Source organism: Hyaena hyaena, unplaced genomic scaffold (assembly GCF_003009895.1).
Source record: "Hyaena hyaena isolate Hyena2069 unplaced genomic scaffold, ASM300989v1 scaffold_1426, whole genome shotgun sequence".
NCBI classification, from domain to species: domain Eukaryota; kingdom Metazoa; phylum Chordata; class Mammalia; order Carnivora; family Hyaenidae; genus Hyaena; species Hyaena hyaena.
In genome coordinates this window covers 157,569-174,667 of record NW_024082064.1, presented here as the reverse complement: position 1 = coordinate 174,667, position 17,099 = coordinate 157,569, and the positions used below count along the sequence as shown (strand labels likewise).

Sequence of the window (17,099 nt, the reverse complement as noted above, 5' to 3'; positions counted from 1 at the left end):
CTATTGTTATTACTAGCTTGTTTTATTCAAATTCAGTTATCACATAATCTGAAAATAACATTTCAGATTATGTGATAACTGAATTTGAATAAAACAAACTAGTTGAAACTTAGCTGAAAATATTTATTTTTCAGTTGTTGTGGGAGCAATGGCTCTTCCTGCTGAAGGCTGAAGACACAACAGCCCTATTATCTCAAGACAAAAATGTGATCAAATTGAAGGTTCAGTCACAGCTTTTCGTGGTGAAATCTTCTATACCAGTATACTACAGAATTGCCACCATCCAAAGAGGCAGCCAGTAGATAGAATGAAAAAGTACAAAACCTTTGGTCTAGGATTTACTGACATTAAAAAAAAATAGGTGACAAGGAACAGGTTGTTTAATAAAATGATGTAACTAAAACCAAACAGAAAACAACAGAAAAGCCCTGTTCTCAATCCCTGTTCTAGGTAATTTCACTATATAAATATCTTTGCTGCAAGCAATTTACTTTCAGACATTTTCAGGGCACAACTAATTGGCTGTAGGCAATTTTGCCTTAAAAGATAAAATAACTGGTTGATAGTTTGGTTTCATTCTGTATTGACAAATCAACCATCTTTGACAAAGATAATGTATTGAAGCTAGATGTCCCCTTGGTTTCATTTCTCCATTGACAAAATTGCCATCTTTATATTCTATATATCTTAGCCCTCATAATGGCCTATGCAGTATTCTGTTAGTTTAGTTGTATACTTTGTATACAGTATATTACTGCTTTTAATACATTTTAAGTATCTTTGTGTTCACTCACCAGAGTTTCTTTCCTTTATTCTGACTATTGATGTATCTGGATTCATTTTGACCATGTTTTTTGGTTTTTGTTTCCCTTTTTTCCTCTCTCTCTTTTTCTCTGTTTCTTTTTTTTCCTTTCCCTCTTTTTCTCTCTTCTTCCCCCTTTTTGCCTTTTGATTTATTCCATTCATCTATTTTTTAAAAATCTGTTCCTGTTTGAAAGTTTGTATTTTCTTGTTACCCTAGGAATTTTAACATATATATTTAAGTTAACAAATATCTCACTAGTTTTACATTTTCCTCTCAATCAGTGCAAGAACTGTACTCCACTATAATTTATACGATAGTTTTTGTTTTGACCCAGAAGTTAGATATTTTTAGGATATATAGTCAATTTTTACTTCGATTTAACTATTTTTACTTTGTCTTTCTTTTTCATCCATTCCTTCTCGAAGCTTGGACCTTCCACTGGAGATTGCTTTTCACATTCTTATCCTTTGGACATAGCCTCTTAGCATCACTAATTCATTTTCTGATATGGCCAGATGTCCCAGGATCATCTTGTATATTTCCTGTGCCACACCTGGAATCAGCCATTTCTCTAAGGAGTCCTAGTTTCTTTTAATATGAAACACTGAAAATCAAGATCTCTGTGCTAGAAGCATACAACTACTAGGTTGGCCATTGCTATCTAGGCCTTTTCAATGTATTATTTAATTACTCCATTGCTTAATCAATATATATGATAGTTTTCTTACCAATATCAATATTATTGTTAATAAAATGCTTACTAAAAACAGGGGTTTGGTTTTTGGGTGGAGGACGAGACTTCTTTTTAAAGGCCAAATATATCCCACTTGAGATTTTTAAAAATCATTTGAAATATTTACTTTCCATGTGCTAACTTGATATACAAGTTTATTTATTTGATTTTTCTTTTTAAAAGTTGATTGCCTTTTTCAAAGAACAATGTTTTTATCATTATGTGAGACATTTATATTGTCTAAAGTCAAATATATAAAACAAGATATATTCAGAAAAGTTTAACTTCTGTCACTATCTCCTCCAACATATTTCCTTCCTTGTCCTATAAGTAACATTAAAAATATTTTTTTTCAGTTTACCTTTCCATTTTTTTAATGTTTATTTATTTTGAGAAAGAGAAAGGGAGAGAGTGCATGCAAGTGGGGGAGGGACACAGAAAGGGGGTTAGAAAGATTCCTAAGCAGGCTTCACGCTGTCAACACAGAACCTGACAGGGCTTGATCCCACAACCATGAGGGAAATCAAGAGTTGGATGCTTAACTGACTGAACTACCCAGGCACCCCGATCCTTCCATTTTTTTAATATAAAAATACATTTACATATTTCCTCCCCTTATTAGGTAAACAATAGCATAGCACACATGCTCCTCTCTAATGCACTTTTATCATTCAACTATATTCTGTAGCTCATGACATAGCAGACTATAGAGCTCTTCATGCCCTACTGTACCAGCATGGTACTCCATTGTGTGGACATACCATTATTTGTTCAATTAATCCCTTAGATAGACATTTAAATTGTTTTCAGTCTTTGCCACTGTAAATAGTGTGGCAATGAATAACACTGTAAATTTCTAGCTCAATAAATATATATGCACTGTTGCTAGATATTGTCACATTTCCCTTGTGAGGACCTCCTTTCTCACTACCTTGGAAACATAGGATGTTGTTCAAGTCACTTTTTTTAAAAGCAGCATTAGGGGTGCCTGGGTGGCTCAGTCGGATAAGCGTTTGACTTCGGCTCAGGTCATGATCTCATGGTTCGTGGGTTTGAGCCCTGCATTGGGTTCTGTGCTGACAGCTCAGAGCCTGAAGTCTGCTTCAGATTCTGTGTCTCCCTCTCTCTCTGTCCCTCCCTTGCTCGCACTCTGTCTCTCTGTCTCAAAAATAAACATTAAATAAGTTTTAAAAGCAGCTTTATTGTGGTATAATTTGTATACCATAAAATTCACCCATTTAAGTGTAAGGTTGAATTTTCATAAATTGATACAGTTGTGCATTACTACAGTTGGTTTTAGAATGCTTTTATCACCTCAAAAGCTTCTGTTGTGTGCTATTTTAACCAAATATTTGGTATAGGTTTATTGGTGGGTAGGCATAACAGATGGCATAAATGCTGACCCCAAATACATATGATAAACTTTTGGTTCGGTATTTTTTTAATTTTTTTAGGTTTATTTATTTTGAGAGAGACAGAAACTGCACGAGTGGGGAAGGTGCAGAGAGAGAGGGAGAGAGATTTCCAGGCAGGCTCCATGTTGCCAGCACAGAGCCCAATGCAGGGTCTGAACTCAAGGAATGGAGAGATCATGACCTGAGCCAAAACCAAGAGTTGGACGCTGAACTGCCTGAGCCACCCAGGCGCTCCTTGGTCAGATATTCTTTAAGGACTTTTTTCCTACTCTTCATCTAGATCTAAAGATGGTACATGTTTCCTCTCTCTTTGTCTCTCTTCCTCTCTCTCTGAGGCACTGTGTAGTTGATTTTATGTGTCAATTTGACTCTGTTACAGTATCTAATTAAACCCAGTCTAAATGTTGCTGTGAAGGTATTCTGTAGATGGGGTTAACATCTATAGCTAGTTGACTTTAAGTAAAGAAGATATCTTCAATAATCTGAGTGGGCTTCATCCAATCAATTGAAAGAAATGCAGAGCAAAACGGAAGTTTCCTGAGGGAAAAAAATTCTGCCTTTGGACTGTAGCTTCACTTCCTGCCAGAAGGTTCCCAGCCTGCTCTACAAATTTCTGATTTGCTAGTATCACAAACATGTAAGCCAATTCCTTTAAATAAATCTCTCTCTCTCTGTGTACATATGTGTGTATGTGTGTGTATATATACACACATACATAGATATAATATGCAATAAATGAAATTATACTGTTTCACTACTGAAGTTTATGATTAAAAATTATAGATTCCAAGTTAAAATTATGTGAGGAGGAGATAGACGATTTTAAAGTTGTTTTAGAGCTTCCTCAAACAAGTCTGAAGACCTTTGATTGACACATGCTATTTTTCTTCTTTAATGTCTTTGTCTCTTTAAATTACTTATGCAATTACTGTTTTAGCACTTTTATCATTTTAGAATAGATTTTGAAATTAGTAGTTCTTGTTTATAAAACTTTTCAAACTGATATTATCTAATTGTGGGGAATAACTGTGAAAGATTAACCAGAGGGACTATCCAATTACCAAATGCAGTGGAACTTCAGTTGAAAATTCATTTAGATTTCAAAAGAACTCTTAGTGAGCCACATACACAGAGTGCTCATTTTAGCTTTATCTATTATAGCCAAAGACTGGACCAAACATCCAGATAAACTACGGCATATTCATACAATGGAAAACTATAACAAAATGAAGATTAATAAGCTCATGCTACACAAAATGTTTGGATTGATTTCACAACATAATGTTGAATATGAGAATCCACCCTCTCAAGTGCATATTGTGTAGTTCTATTTATATAAAGTTCAAAACCAAGCAAAACTAATCTATGGGATAAAACTTATAACAATGGTTACCCTTGGAGGTTTCTGGGGTGCTCCTGGTGTTCTGCATCTGACCTGGGCAGTGGTTATGCAAGCGTGTTCATTATATAAATATATATCAGACTACATACCCTTTTGTGCACCTTTCTGAATACAGTTATTCTTCAGTACAAGTTTTACTAAAAACTAAAAATAAAAAAAGACTTTGTGCTTCTTTTCACCAAATAAAACCGTGGCCATTATTTTATTTAAATATTCTATTTTATCTATCTTTTATTGTTTTTGATAATATCAATGATATTCTGATTAACACTTTGTTACTTTCAGTTTCATTTAGCCTTAGCCTGTTCAGCCAATGCAGCTTCTTCACGCCACTTAGCTTTCTTTGCCAGGTTCCAACTTGTTAAGGACTCGTGTCGTTCTGCAGCCTGAAAAATAAACAAACAACAACAACAATAAATAAATAAATAACAAAGCAAAGCATTGTGACTCTCTGGAAAAATTTGTGTTTTAGATATATATAGGAGATACTCTGTGAAAAGGAGAAAAGTAAATTATGCTCAAAATCAATAAAGGGAAATCCTCAGGTACCAAGAATGGAAAGAACTTAGAAGGCATGAATTGGTGGGAAATAAGGATGGAAGTCAGGATGGGAGGAAATGGTTTCAGGAAGGGGTCATTAGGAGAAAATAATGATTTTAAAAGCTGTGAGCTGAGAGTTTAATCTCTACACCAACAGATGAGTCTAGAGTTTGGATCTGGAGTTGGAAGTATAAGGTACTCCAATGAAATGACTAAAATTCCTCTCACTAGCCCAAGGAACTAGCAAGGAAACTAAGCATTTATCAGGGGCGGAGGGGGATCACCTGTGAAAAGAAAAGACGATCAACTTCATAATTAGGAGTTAAGAACTCTGACTAGAAAATGGATCTGAGGGAATAATCAAAGGGCAGTACAGAGACACAGATACAAAAAAATAGAAAAGATAGTTAAGAGACTTGGAGAATAGAACCAGAAGTTCCAACATACATTCGTAATAGGTGGAAAGAATAGACAGAATGGGTGAAGGAGGCCATATTTTAAGTTATGACAGCTTAGACTTCCAGAAGTGAGGACATCTATAGGTCCCCAGACGGAAGAGCATATAAAGTCCTTAGCAGAATAATAATAATAATAATAGATATTGATGAATGCCTAATTAGCAACTCACATTTAATATATCCAAAGTAGAGGACTTGGTGTATTTTGCCTGTTTTGCCTACCAGTTCCTTCCCTCCCTTACACAACTCCACACATGGCGGCACCATCCACCTAGTTGTTCAAGTCAAAAACCCAGGTTTTTTTTTATTTCTTCCATGTTCTTCCCTTTTCCCATATCAAATTTACCACAAAGTTCCATCCTCCCTACTCCCACAAACATATCTCAAATTGCTAATCTTTCCTTCACCTCCAACTATCACAATGTCAGTTAAGGTATATGCGTTAATTATTTAATCAGATCAGGGTGGTATCAGGAGAGATGGTGAGGAGTGATCCAACAGTAGGTATATTTTAAAGTGGAGTCAATAAGATTGCTGGTGTATAATGGCTTACTCATGAGCAGCTAGAAAGATGAAGAAATAGTGAACACCTGGGCAAGGCCATTTTGGAACGGGTGGTCAGTCAGAGGAGGTCTCTGATGAGAATGAGAAGGAAGGAAAGCCTAGTGAAGAGAAAGGGCTTGGTGTATTAAAAAAAATATAAAAGAACTACTGTAGATGGGGCATAATGAACAAAGAGAAGATGTTACGAAATAAGGAGGGTCCAGACAGTATCAGGCTCCACTGTCATTTGGGAGCTAAAGAATCATCAACTTGGTTGACAGTCATTTTATCTACAGTAGGTTATAAACAAGAGATGACCAAATTTCTTTATTTCTGTGTTTGAATATTTAAGAAATATTTAAGAAATTTGCCATTTGATGAGAATAATTTCAAAGCACAAGTTCTCTGCCAAGCTAATAGAAATGAAAGGATATGTACATAACACCAGTAAGCTTACAGTCCTCAGTCCCTATGTGAATTATTGGGCTCAGATACTCTCAAAAACCTGAAAAGTAACTATGGGCAGAATCACAGGACTAGGCACAATGGTAATTGGCTACACACACCCAGAGAGTGAAGTATGGATCCAAGCAAAGCCTTGTGTGTGATTCGGCTGTCAAAATCGAGTTCCAGGGGAATCTGGGTGGCTCAGTCGGTCCAACTTCAGCTCAGGTAATGACCTCACGGTTCCTGGGTTCCAGGCCCACATCGGGCTCTGTGCTGACAGCTCAGAGCCTGGAGCCTGTTTTGGATTCTGTGTCTCCCTCTTTCTCTGACCCTCCCCTGTTCATGCTGTCTCTCTCTCTCAGAAGTAAAATAAAACATTAAAAAAAATTTTAAAAATCGAGTTCCAACTCTGGCCGCGCTACTAGAGCACACTCCATGATCAAAGAAGATGCAGTCATGCTCTAATGCATTCAGTTGCAAATGCCCAGTGAAGAGGGACCCTGTGTCACAGGAGAGCTCAAAATAGAGGGAAGTTGTAGGGGATGGAGAAATTAAGACTGGAGAAGAGAAGACTTGTGGGAATGTGTTAGTTGTCTTCCAGTATTGTGGGGCTGCTCTTCATGTTAAAAATTGCTCAGCAGATGGAAGGATTTGGGGAAGCAAGAAATAAAATTAGAGAATAATTAGCTTTTAATTTCTCTCTAGAAACCACATACTGGTGACGGCAAGGAGAGGGCTCATATACAGGATACAGACAAACAAGTCGGCCTTGATCACTTCCAACCTTTGCATTTCTAATTACTTCAAGATTCTATGCGATAACTACGATTGAGTTCATGACTTAAGGAATGATCTAGTCTGGGTAACTTTCACGCAGCAAACTTCTTGTGCAGATTTTAACCAGGCTGGCTATGAACTGTCTTGTTTTTGTTTTTATCTTTTAATTGGAAATGAGCTTTTGTTCCTCCTGTCCATGTATTTTGCATTTGTGGACTCAAAAAATTTGTTTCCTGTAGGATAGATATATATGGGCGGCTCAAGGTATCTAAGATTAAATTGTGCTTACATTGAAAGCATAGCAATAAGCCCCAAACTGAGAACAAAGCACATAATATTGCTTAAAACTCACTAGTTCAGCTTTATTTTAAAGAGATACTCACCCTTTTGGCTGATGCTATCACTGCAAAACAGGCGATAATTGTGAGTCCAATCATTATGTAACAAGCTTTTACTCGAGCTTTGTTTCTTGCAGCATCTATCATTTCTGGCCTAAACCAAGATATGCATTCTGTTAATCATATTGAAGTAGTAGTATTTTCTGACTGGCATGATAGATAATCATTTGTTATGTAAATATTACAAAAACATCTCTGAATGCAAACTGCAGATGTGGAAGACATCCAACTGCTAGCCCATTTATGTTACCAATTTCAAATTAACAGGTATATTAGGTCTTTTTTTTTTTCAAAATGTTTTATTTATTTCTAGGAGAGAGATAGAGACAGCATGAGCAGGGGAGGGTCAGAGAGAGAGGGAATCACAGACTCTGAAACAGGCTCCAGGCTCTGAGCTGGCTGTCAGCACAGAGCCCGACGCGGGGCTCGAACCCACGAACCGTGAGATCATGACCCAAGCGAAAGTCGGACGCTTAACTGACTAAGCCACCCAGGCGCCCCAGGTATATTAGGTCTTAATTAATGTTAGTCACCATGAAACCACAGTGTAGTATATTTAGTTTCTTGTCTTTTATAATGTTTTTTTTAATCTTTATTTTTATTTATTTTGAGGGAGAGATAGAGAGTGAGCGGGGAGGGGCAGAGAGAGAAGGAGACAGAATCCCAAGCAGGCTCCACACTGTCAGTGCAAAGCCCGATTTGGGCTCTAACTCATGAACCGTGAGATCATGACCTGAGAAGAAATCAAGAGTCGGATGCTAAACTGACTGAACTTACCAGGCTCCCCAGTATATTTAGTTTCTAACTGCTAAAAGTATAATTACTAGAGATTATGGCCTGACTTGCATCATTTTTTTTTCTTCACAGATAAGGGTAAAGGTAAAGACTTAACCTTATACATGTCTCAAATTATTTGAGTTCATTCAGTCCCTCTGTTATTAAGTGGGCTTCATTCTTAGTTTTTGTTTTGTTTTGTTTTGTTTTTTTAATTTTTTTTTTAATGTTTTATTTATTTCTAGGAGAGAGAGAGAGAGACAGCGTGAGCAGGGGAGGGTCAGAGAGAGAGGGAGTCACAGACTGAAACAGGCTTCAGGCTCTGAGCTGGCAGTCAGCACAGAGCCCGACGCGGGGCTTGAACCCACGAACCGCGAGATCATGACCTAAGCGAAAGTCGGATGCTTAACCGACTAAGCCACCCAGGCGCCCCAACTTCATTCTTAGTTTTAAACAGGATGTTTTTTAAAACTCTTTTTCATCGTTTTGTTTTCTCACTAGCCTCTGGAGATGACTATTAAAGAAAAGGTGTTTCCTTTGTGGCTTTTGCATAAAGTTATCAAAAGAAGTGATCAAAATCACAAAGATTTGTTAAAGAAAAAGATAAACCATCTTCCTATTATTATTCTGAAATTTTAAATACTTGCTTGAATAATGAGTAGTCTTATTTATTAATAAAGTTATAGGCAAATTGTTTAATGTTACTTAACAAAGCAGTGTTACAAAAGTAATCATCATGCCTCTGGACCTTTTATACTGAAATAAACTTTTACAATTTGGAATGATATGAAGTGAAAGTTTACAGATACACATAATTAAAGAATGATTCTTGAGAATGTATTCAGCAGTATTCTGTCTTATCTAATGTAAAGTGTAAATAGAATGTAGTTACACTGAAAAATTCAGAAAGACAGGTTGCAATTTCTCTTAAAAATGAAAAAAAAATTTAACTTTTCCACCAATTTAAAGGGCACAGAAAACCAATATCTGGGGCACCTGGGTGGCTCAGTTGGTTGGACATCCGGCTTCGGCTCAGGTCATGATCTCACGGTTCGTGGGTTCGAGCCCCACGTTGAGCTCTGTGCTAACAGCTAGCTCAGAGCCTGGAGCCTGCTTCAAGATTCTGTGTCTCCCTCTCTCTCTGACCCTCCCCTAATCACGCTGTCTCTCTCTGTCTCTCAAAAAAATAAATAAAAACATTAAAAAATAAAAAAAAACAATATCTAACTCTTTTCCTTAGATTTTCGAGAGATTAATGTACGTTTTAAGATGTTAGTTGTAAACAGGTGAACATATGAAGACATTATTAGATTATGTTTGTTGCTGACTTTTGTTCCAGATGGAGCCTAAAAGATATGATCATTTTTACCCATCCATCTGGCTTTGATCTGCTATGCCAAATTAGTTTAGCACTGCAAAAAGAAGAAAAAGCACAGTTATTATTAAATATCATTAGTGTATGGTACAAAGATTATAGGTCACTCATTAATTATATACCCATTAAGAGCATACACAGTGAAAGCTGTTTACACTGTAAGTCTAACAGTTAGTTTAGGAGGCATATCCCTCCTAAAACAGCAGTGCTTTAAAAATACATATATAGAAAACAGCAAAATAAATATTCAACGATTTTCAGGTTTCTGACCCCAAACTACAATTTCTTTCTTAGACATCTTATTCAAAGTTAAGTTCTCCTGTTTATAACTATTCTTTTGACTATGGTCCTGGGGAAATTAAATTATTTCTGTAAAATGAGTCTCCTTACACATAGAGCTATATCAATGCATTGCTGGGTCTATTGTGTTTTGACCAGCATTAATTTACAATACTTTACATTTTTCTTCTTTTTTAGTTATCAGTTTATTTGTTTTTATTTATTATTGCAGTACTGATTATTGTTACAGCACTAAAACTCGGAATTCCAAAAAATTAAGGATGTTGTTTTAGCTTTTCTGAGGATAATTTCCGCTTTGGGCTAAGTCTGTAGTCTGCAGTCTATAGATGTCAAGGAAAACATTATTTGTTTTATAATATTAAGAAATGTCTCTGTGGTTGAATAAATGCTAAATACAGATTTCAAATTCTGTTATTTTCAAATGCCATGTCCATTCCTCATTGAATAATTTGATCCAAGAAAGGGATAAAAATGTTTGAGAATTCATTATTGAATGAGCATTTTCCACCACATTTTTTTCCCATTTATTTGAGATGCTTTTGGTAACTAGTAAATAAAAAGTAATAAAAATGTAGACAATTATACCTGAAACTTATGTAACATGTGTGTCAACTATACTTCAATGAACAAAATTTAAATTTAAATTTAAAAAAGTGTAGGCAACGGGTCTAATGTTAGGTGTCTGACATTAGCTCAGGTCACGTTTTCACCATTGTGGGTTCCAGCCCCTACCTCGGGCTCCATGCTAACAACAGCTGGGAGCCTGGAGTCCGCTTCAGATTCTGTGTCTCCCTCTCTCTCTGCCCCTCCCCCGCTCACACTCTGTCTCTCAAAACAGAACCGCTACCTTGGGTTTGGGATGGTGAAGAGGTCAGCAATGGTGGTGCCCCAGAGTCCCAGCCTGAGTACCCCCTGCGCCCAGTGGGCCGCAGAGCCCTGTACATCAGGTGTCTCCCGCCCCAGGATAGGAGGTCCTATGGATGGGGCTTCCTCCCAGAGACTCTCTAGCTCTCCCGGGACCCAGGATCCTTGGGTGGAGCAGGGATCTGTTCCGCCGGCAGAACCCCTCTCCCTCTATGGGGACTCCGCCCTGAGTGCACGCGTGGACGATGCCTTCCGTGCGGCTTAAGAGCTTCGCGGCCTTGCGACTCGGAGCTCGCTGGGGGCGGGTATCCGGGCAACGGTGAAAGTGCCCACGGAACTTCTGAGTTTTCACCCAAGTTCAACAATCTCCCTGTAAGCTTATGTGTCCCCTGTCCAAGTCAAGGAACTCGACATTTAACCTCACTAGGCGGAGGCTGGGGAGGCACATTCCTTACGCGGGTAGGTGTTGGTGGAGCCCTGCGGCAGCCTTCGCTCCAGGGCAAGCCCAGGTGAGGAGGTGGGTGGACCCCGCACCCCCTACAGGCGAAGAGGCCAGGCCGCGGCACAGCCACACTTACGGGATCCGAGACGGGATGTCCTCCATCGTCTTGAAACGCCCGGTCCACAGCAGGATTTTCTTGTCGAATTGAGAAGGCTTGTACTCGGCGGGGACCCGGTGGACCTTCCCTGCTGCAAAGCGACAGGGGTGGGTGGACAGAGGAACCGACAGACCGACGGCACAGTGGCTCCAACTCCCTCCCTCACCCGAGCCCCGGCTCCACGCCCGCCGCTCCGCACCCCCTCCCTCCCAGGTCGTTCCCCGTCAGGGCTCCCCCGGACCTTGGGGCCCAGAGCCGCTGGGGGCCCGGCTGCTACAGGAGCGGGACAGACCCGGAGGCCGCGGGGGCGTGATGGCCCGCCGCGCGGCTTCTGCTTGCGCTCCCGGGGCGCGACGGAAGATGCGCCCCAGGCCGAGGCGCAGGGGGCCCCCGACAGCCGCGAGCATGCTGCGCCCCTTCCCGCGCTCCCAGCCGCCGGCGAGGACTGCTCCAGCTCCCCGGCCCGCCCCGCCCCGCCCCGCCCCGCGGCGCTCCCAAGGGAGACCCCGAAGCGCAGCTGCAGCCTCCAGCAAGCGCACACTGGCTCCGGGTCTCCGCCCCCGCCCGCGACCCCGGACCCGGGCGCCACGACCCTGGGGGCCGATTCTCTCCCGGGCCGGGCCGGGCCGGGCCGGGCCGGGGGTGGGGTGGGGGGGCGGTCTGCCTCTGCTGGAAAACTCTCGTAGCCGACTCACCACCTCCTGAGACTGCTCCCTGAAGCTCGTTTTAAAGGCGTTTCTTTGCACCGAGTAGAAACTTGTTGCCTTCAGCCTTTCACCCTTTGGTTCCACTGTTTGACGCCGAGAGAATCAACCTAAACCCTCTCCTCCAGGAAGAACCAACAGTCCTTCAAGGGCAGGCCAGGCCAGATGTTTTCCAAGTAAGTGTGAGGACGTTGAACACACTTCTGAATTCCCCATGAAGACAGATTTTGAAGATGGCTCCTCACCCCCCACTCCACTCCCAGACTGTTCCTCTTTTCTGGGCAAAACAGCCCAAGTTGCTAGAATTTATTTTTCTGTATCTCTTCACTTCTTCCTAAGACCGCAGACCCTCCAAATGTTCTTCAAAATGAGCCTTTCTTCTATCTTCCACCGTCTTCCCTCTGCAAAAAAGGGGGAAGGTCTGGCATCAGACTGGAAACAGGGACTCAGAAAAAGGGCTTGTAGGAAAGCTTCTATTCTGAAAGAATTTACCTATTCTGTTTACTCATCTTCCAGGGGCAGCAGACCCCAGCCAGGGGAAGGTGCTCTTCGGGACCCAGCACCAGGCCCAGCTCACCCTCCTCCTGTTGCCTTTCTCCCTGAGCTTCCTTCCACAGCCACACACTCACGGCCTCACATTTTTAGTTGGATCTCCACATCTTTCCTTTCCTCCTGACGAGACTGTCAGGATCTTGAAAGCAAGATCTCTGTAACTCCATGTGTCTTCACATAACAGTGTTTAACAAAAGAAAAGATTCCCACCTTTGTTCAGAAATATGCATTTAAGGGGGTGGGCTTTGCCTTCATATAAAGGTTGAAACCCCTGATTTATGACTAAAGAGTTCCACATTCATGAGCAAATCATTTATGCCATCAGTTTTGGTTTCTTTGTAAAAGAATTCCTACTCTTGAAGTTCATTCATGCAATGACTAAAAAAACCCCTACCAAATCCCAGCTACTTTTCAGAGTTGGGGATAGAGCACTGAACAAGGTCAAGTGGGGATTAGTAGATAAAGAAACAAATAGCAGATACGGTGGGGGAGGGGGAAGGGGGGTGATGGGCATGGAGGAGGGCACCTGTGGGGATGAGCACTGGGTGTTATATGGAAACCAACTTGACAATAAACTATTTTTAAAAAATCGGTGCAAAGGAATACATTTAAAGACTTATTGTTTTTTAAACAAAAAATAGCAGGGTGGGGGGAAAAAGTAAGCAGGGGTGGAGTGGAAGCTACTTGGAAAGGATGGCTAGGGACATGCCATATGTACCTGGCATATAATAACATTTCAAAAGATGTTCTCATTTCTTCTTCACAGCTTTTGTTTCACTAGTCTCACAACACAAGGATATTTTAATTTGTGAAATCTCATGTGGAGAATTGTAGGAGGCTATGATGCTCCAAAAGGTAAGGATTTTGTTTTATTCACCACTGTATCCCTAGGATGTAGCTGAAAATTGACACTTAGTAGATACTCAGTAAGAATTTGTTAAATGAATGTAATTCTTCAATAATAGATTCGGTCTGGGCTAGTTAAGAAAAGACTAAAGTACTTGATGATATGCTACACAATGAACTGAATGAATTCCTGCTTGACAAAGCACATTGTCACAGATAATATTTGATTGTTTCAGGAATATACTACTGAAAATTCTCCCATTATGCAAATGTGTTATTTTTCCTTTTAAGTTTTTATTTTTTCTTTGTGTTTCAGAGAAGAAATATCCATAGAGCTAGAGAAAAACACCTCTGGGAAACAACAGTTCATTAACAGTTCATTGAAGTGCATTAAACTATCCAAGTAAGTTTACTTCCCTGGAAAGAATCAAATGTCAAGCATATACACATGATTTTCTATCTCAAGCTTCTCTAAAATTGCAGAGCGACAGAACAAGAGAATAAGAGATTCTGTCATGAGAAAAAGAACAATTTGCATTCTATTTCCTATTCCTTATGGGATTAAAATATCACTGTTTGGCAGTAGTCATAAAATACAGCTGTATGAGATGTTTTCTTCAGTTCTGGAGTTGGACCAAATTAAAGAAAACAAAACAAAACAACTGCAAATCAACTTCTGATGAAGAAAAAGCTAATTGTAGTTAATTGTACTCCATTCTTTCCTTTCCTTTCTTTTCTTTTCCTTCCCTTCCCCCTTTCCTTCCCCCTTCCCTTCCCTTCCCTTCCCCCTTTCCTTTCCCTTCTCTCCCATTCTCCTGCCTTCCCTTCCCTTCCCTTCCCTTCCCTTCCCTTCCCTTCCCTTCCCTTCCCTTCCCTTCCTTCCCTTCTTCAACCAGGACAGCTTATATATTCATTTAACAAATAGGTACCGAGTGCCTCCTATGGGTTGAGCACTGTTCTAGGATCTGAGGTGACAACAGGTAAGCAAATCACAATCTTTGCTCCTTACAGAACTTAGCGTTAATCCATGATAGTTTTAGTTTACCCATTCTGAACTATATTATATTATTTGTTCAATCCCTTGATTCATCTGATTTGTATGTACTATTTTCAGTTTTGTTCCTTCAAGGCTTGTTTTTGATTGGTATGGTTTATCTTTTCATTTATTACGGTTAGTTTCCTCTTAAGATATACTGTTAAAGCTAGGAATGCATGCTTTTCATGTTTATTCTTTTCTGAGAGAAACAGAGCATGAGTGGGGGAGGGGCAGAGAGAGAAAAGGAAACACAGAATCTGAAACAGGCTCCAGGCTCCAAGCTGTCAGCACAGGGCCCAGTGCCCAGTGCGGGGCTCGAACTCACAAACTGTGAGATCATGACCTGAGCCACAGTTGGACACCTAATCAAGTGAGCCACCCAGGGGCCCTGAAATGCATTTTAAATAAAGTTATTGTATACACTGAGTGGAAAGTGTGGTTTTTGTTTTGTTTTGTTTTGTTTTGTTTTTTGAGAGAGAGAGTACAGACAAACAGGGGAGGGACAGAAGAAGAGGGAGAGAGAGAAATCTTAAGTAGGCTCCATGCCTAGCATGGAGCCCAATGTGGGGCTTGATCTCATGACCATGGGATCAAGACCTGGGCTTAAATAAAGAGTCGGACATTTATTTATTTATATATATGTATTTATTTATTTATTCTTTTATAGTTTATTGTCATGTTGGTTTCCATATAACACCCAGTGCTCATCCAAACAAGTGCCCTCCTCCATGCCCATCACCCACCTTCCCCTCTCCCCCACCCACATCAGCCCTCAGTTTGTTCTCAGTATTTAATACTCTCTCATGGTTTGCCTCCCTCCCTCTCCCCAATGATTGTTTTCCCCTTCTCCTCCCCCATGGTCCTCTGTTAAGTTTATCCTGTTCCACGTATAAGTGAAAACATATGGTATCTGTCTTTCTCTGCCTGACTTATTTCGCTCAGCATAACAGCCTCGAGTTCCATCCATGTTGCTACAAATGGCCAGATTTCATTCTTTCTCATTGCCATGTAGTATTCCACTGTATAGATAAACCACATCTTCTTGATCCCTTCGTCAGTTGATGGACACTTAGGCTCTTTCCATGATTTGGCTATTGTTGAAAGTGCTGCTATGAACATTGGGGTACATGTGCTCCTATGCATCAGCATTTCTGTATCCCTTGGGTAAATTCCTAGCAGTGCTATTGCTGAGTTCTACTGTTCATTTTTTGAGGAACCTCCACACTGTTTTCCAGAGGGGCTGCACCAGTTTACATTCCCACCAACAGTGTAGGAGGGTGCCCGTTTCTCCACATCCTCGCCAGCATCTATAGTCTCCTGGTTTGTCCATCTTAGCTAAAGAGTCAGACATTTAAACCAACTGAGTCACCTAGGCATCCCAAGTGTGGGTAAATTTTAAATTGTTTAATTATTATTATGTATTATCAAGAACTACTGTGTTGTTTGCCACAGGGCTAAGGCAGGAGATGCCACCATTACTGCAAAGCTGTTCCTGAGAAGATTCTTTCTGGCTAGGATGATAGTCCCTCATCAGAAAATGCCTTGCTTCCTAGTGAGGGGTGGGACAAGACCTAAGCTAATGTGTTTTCCAGTGAAACACATTATTTCCTATGAATCTTTCTGTAGGGAAATTTCTAAAGTGACAGTTTACCTGCAGACACAACTCACTTTAGTGTCCAGTGCTTCAGGCAACCTTATCTAAGTAGATCCAGGTGAGAGCCCAGTGACTCAATAGATATTGAGTATAGGTTTAATACACAAGCAGAAACTCAAAATGAGATCTGAAAAACCATTAATAAGATCCTACATACAGATCTTGTTGTTCCTCTTAATTCCCTGTTTCATTGCTATAGTTCAGTCTTTCATTCTCTCTCAACCATGCTGTTGGAATGACCTCCAAAGCATTTACCTCGTATCTGGTCAATTCTTTCTGCAACCCTTTCTCTAGTCTCCAGAGATAGTTTTCTAAAACATGAGTGCAATCATGTAAACCTTCATGGGACCAGTCTCATCCATATTCCCTCTCTGACCCTGCACTCTGTGTCCCTATCCACAGGCTACAAAGAGGAACCTGAAAAAAATCATAAGGCAGGGAGGACTCTTTCAAAGTCTCCTGCTTTGATATTCTTCATGATGTGGCTCACGTTCTCTGTCTTTGTCATATCCCTAGACATTTAAAATGTCACTAACCACAGGTCAGTAGGTCACATAGAATTATTGTGTGCTAATTCTGATGCACAATAGCTCTCAATTAACATCACAGTTTAGTTCTGGCTTGGACCATTGGGTCGGCACTGTGTGTGTAACTCAGTGCATAGCTGAGTTCTGACTAGTTGAGTCGCTCATTTTCCCACTGTCCTAAACATTACTCTGAGAAATACTTTAGAAGAAAGCAGGAAACTGCTCCTGCACTGTTCGAAACCTTTTCTATGTCCAATGACACATACCATTTATTTGTCCTGGAAATAGCAGATCTGAAATGCATGCATATTTATTAACTACTGTGTATGCAGACTGCCCAGAATAGTCAT

At 40.3% G+C, this 17,099-nt stretch overlaps 1 protein-coding gene and 1 long non-coding RNA gene across 2 annotated transcripts; one reads left to right on the top strand and one right to left on the bottom strand.

The window, feature by feature from the left end:
- Positions 1–4,560: 4,560 nt before the first annotated feature.
- Positions 4,561–11,849, bottom strand: FAM162B (family with sequence similarity 162 member B). The gene is made up of 4 exons (XM_039223753.1): positions 11,672–11,849; positions 11,410–11,521; positions 7,504–7,612; positions 4,561–4,741 (listed from the first exon to the last, which is right to left on the bottom strand). The coding sequence occupies exons 1-4, from the start codon at positions 11,835–11,837 to the stop codon at positions 4,643–4,645; spliced, it is 486 nt and encodes a 161-aa protein (XP_039079684.1). The 5' UTR covers positions 11,838–11,849; the 3' UTR covers positions 4,561–4,642.
- Positions 11,850–11,989: 140 nt separating this feature from the next.
- LOC120225555 lies at positions 11,990–13,936 on the top strand. Its single transcript, XR_005526829.1, has 3 exons — positions 11,990–12,310; positions 13,453–13,541; positions 13,849–13,936. It is a non-coding gene; the product is annotated as an uncharacterized LOC120225555 (long non-coding RNA).
- Positions 13,937–17,099: the final 3,163 nt, after the last annotated feature.

Coding starts and splice junctions, on each gene's coding strand:
- FAM162B (XM_039223753.1), bottom strand. CDS start 11,837: ATGCTCGCGGCTGTCGGGGGCCCCCTGCGCCTCGGCCTGGGGCGCATC. Junction 7,613..11,409: donor GACATCCCGTCTCGGATCCC/GTAAGTGTGGCT, acceptor ATCTTGGTTTAG/GCCAGAAATGATAGATGCTG. Junction 4,742..7,503: donor TGATAGCATCAGCCAAAAGG/GTGAGTATCTCT, acceptor TTTATTTTTCAG/GCTGCAGAACGACACGAGTC.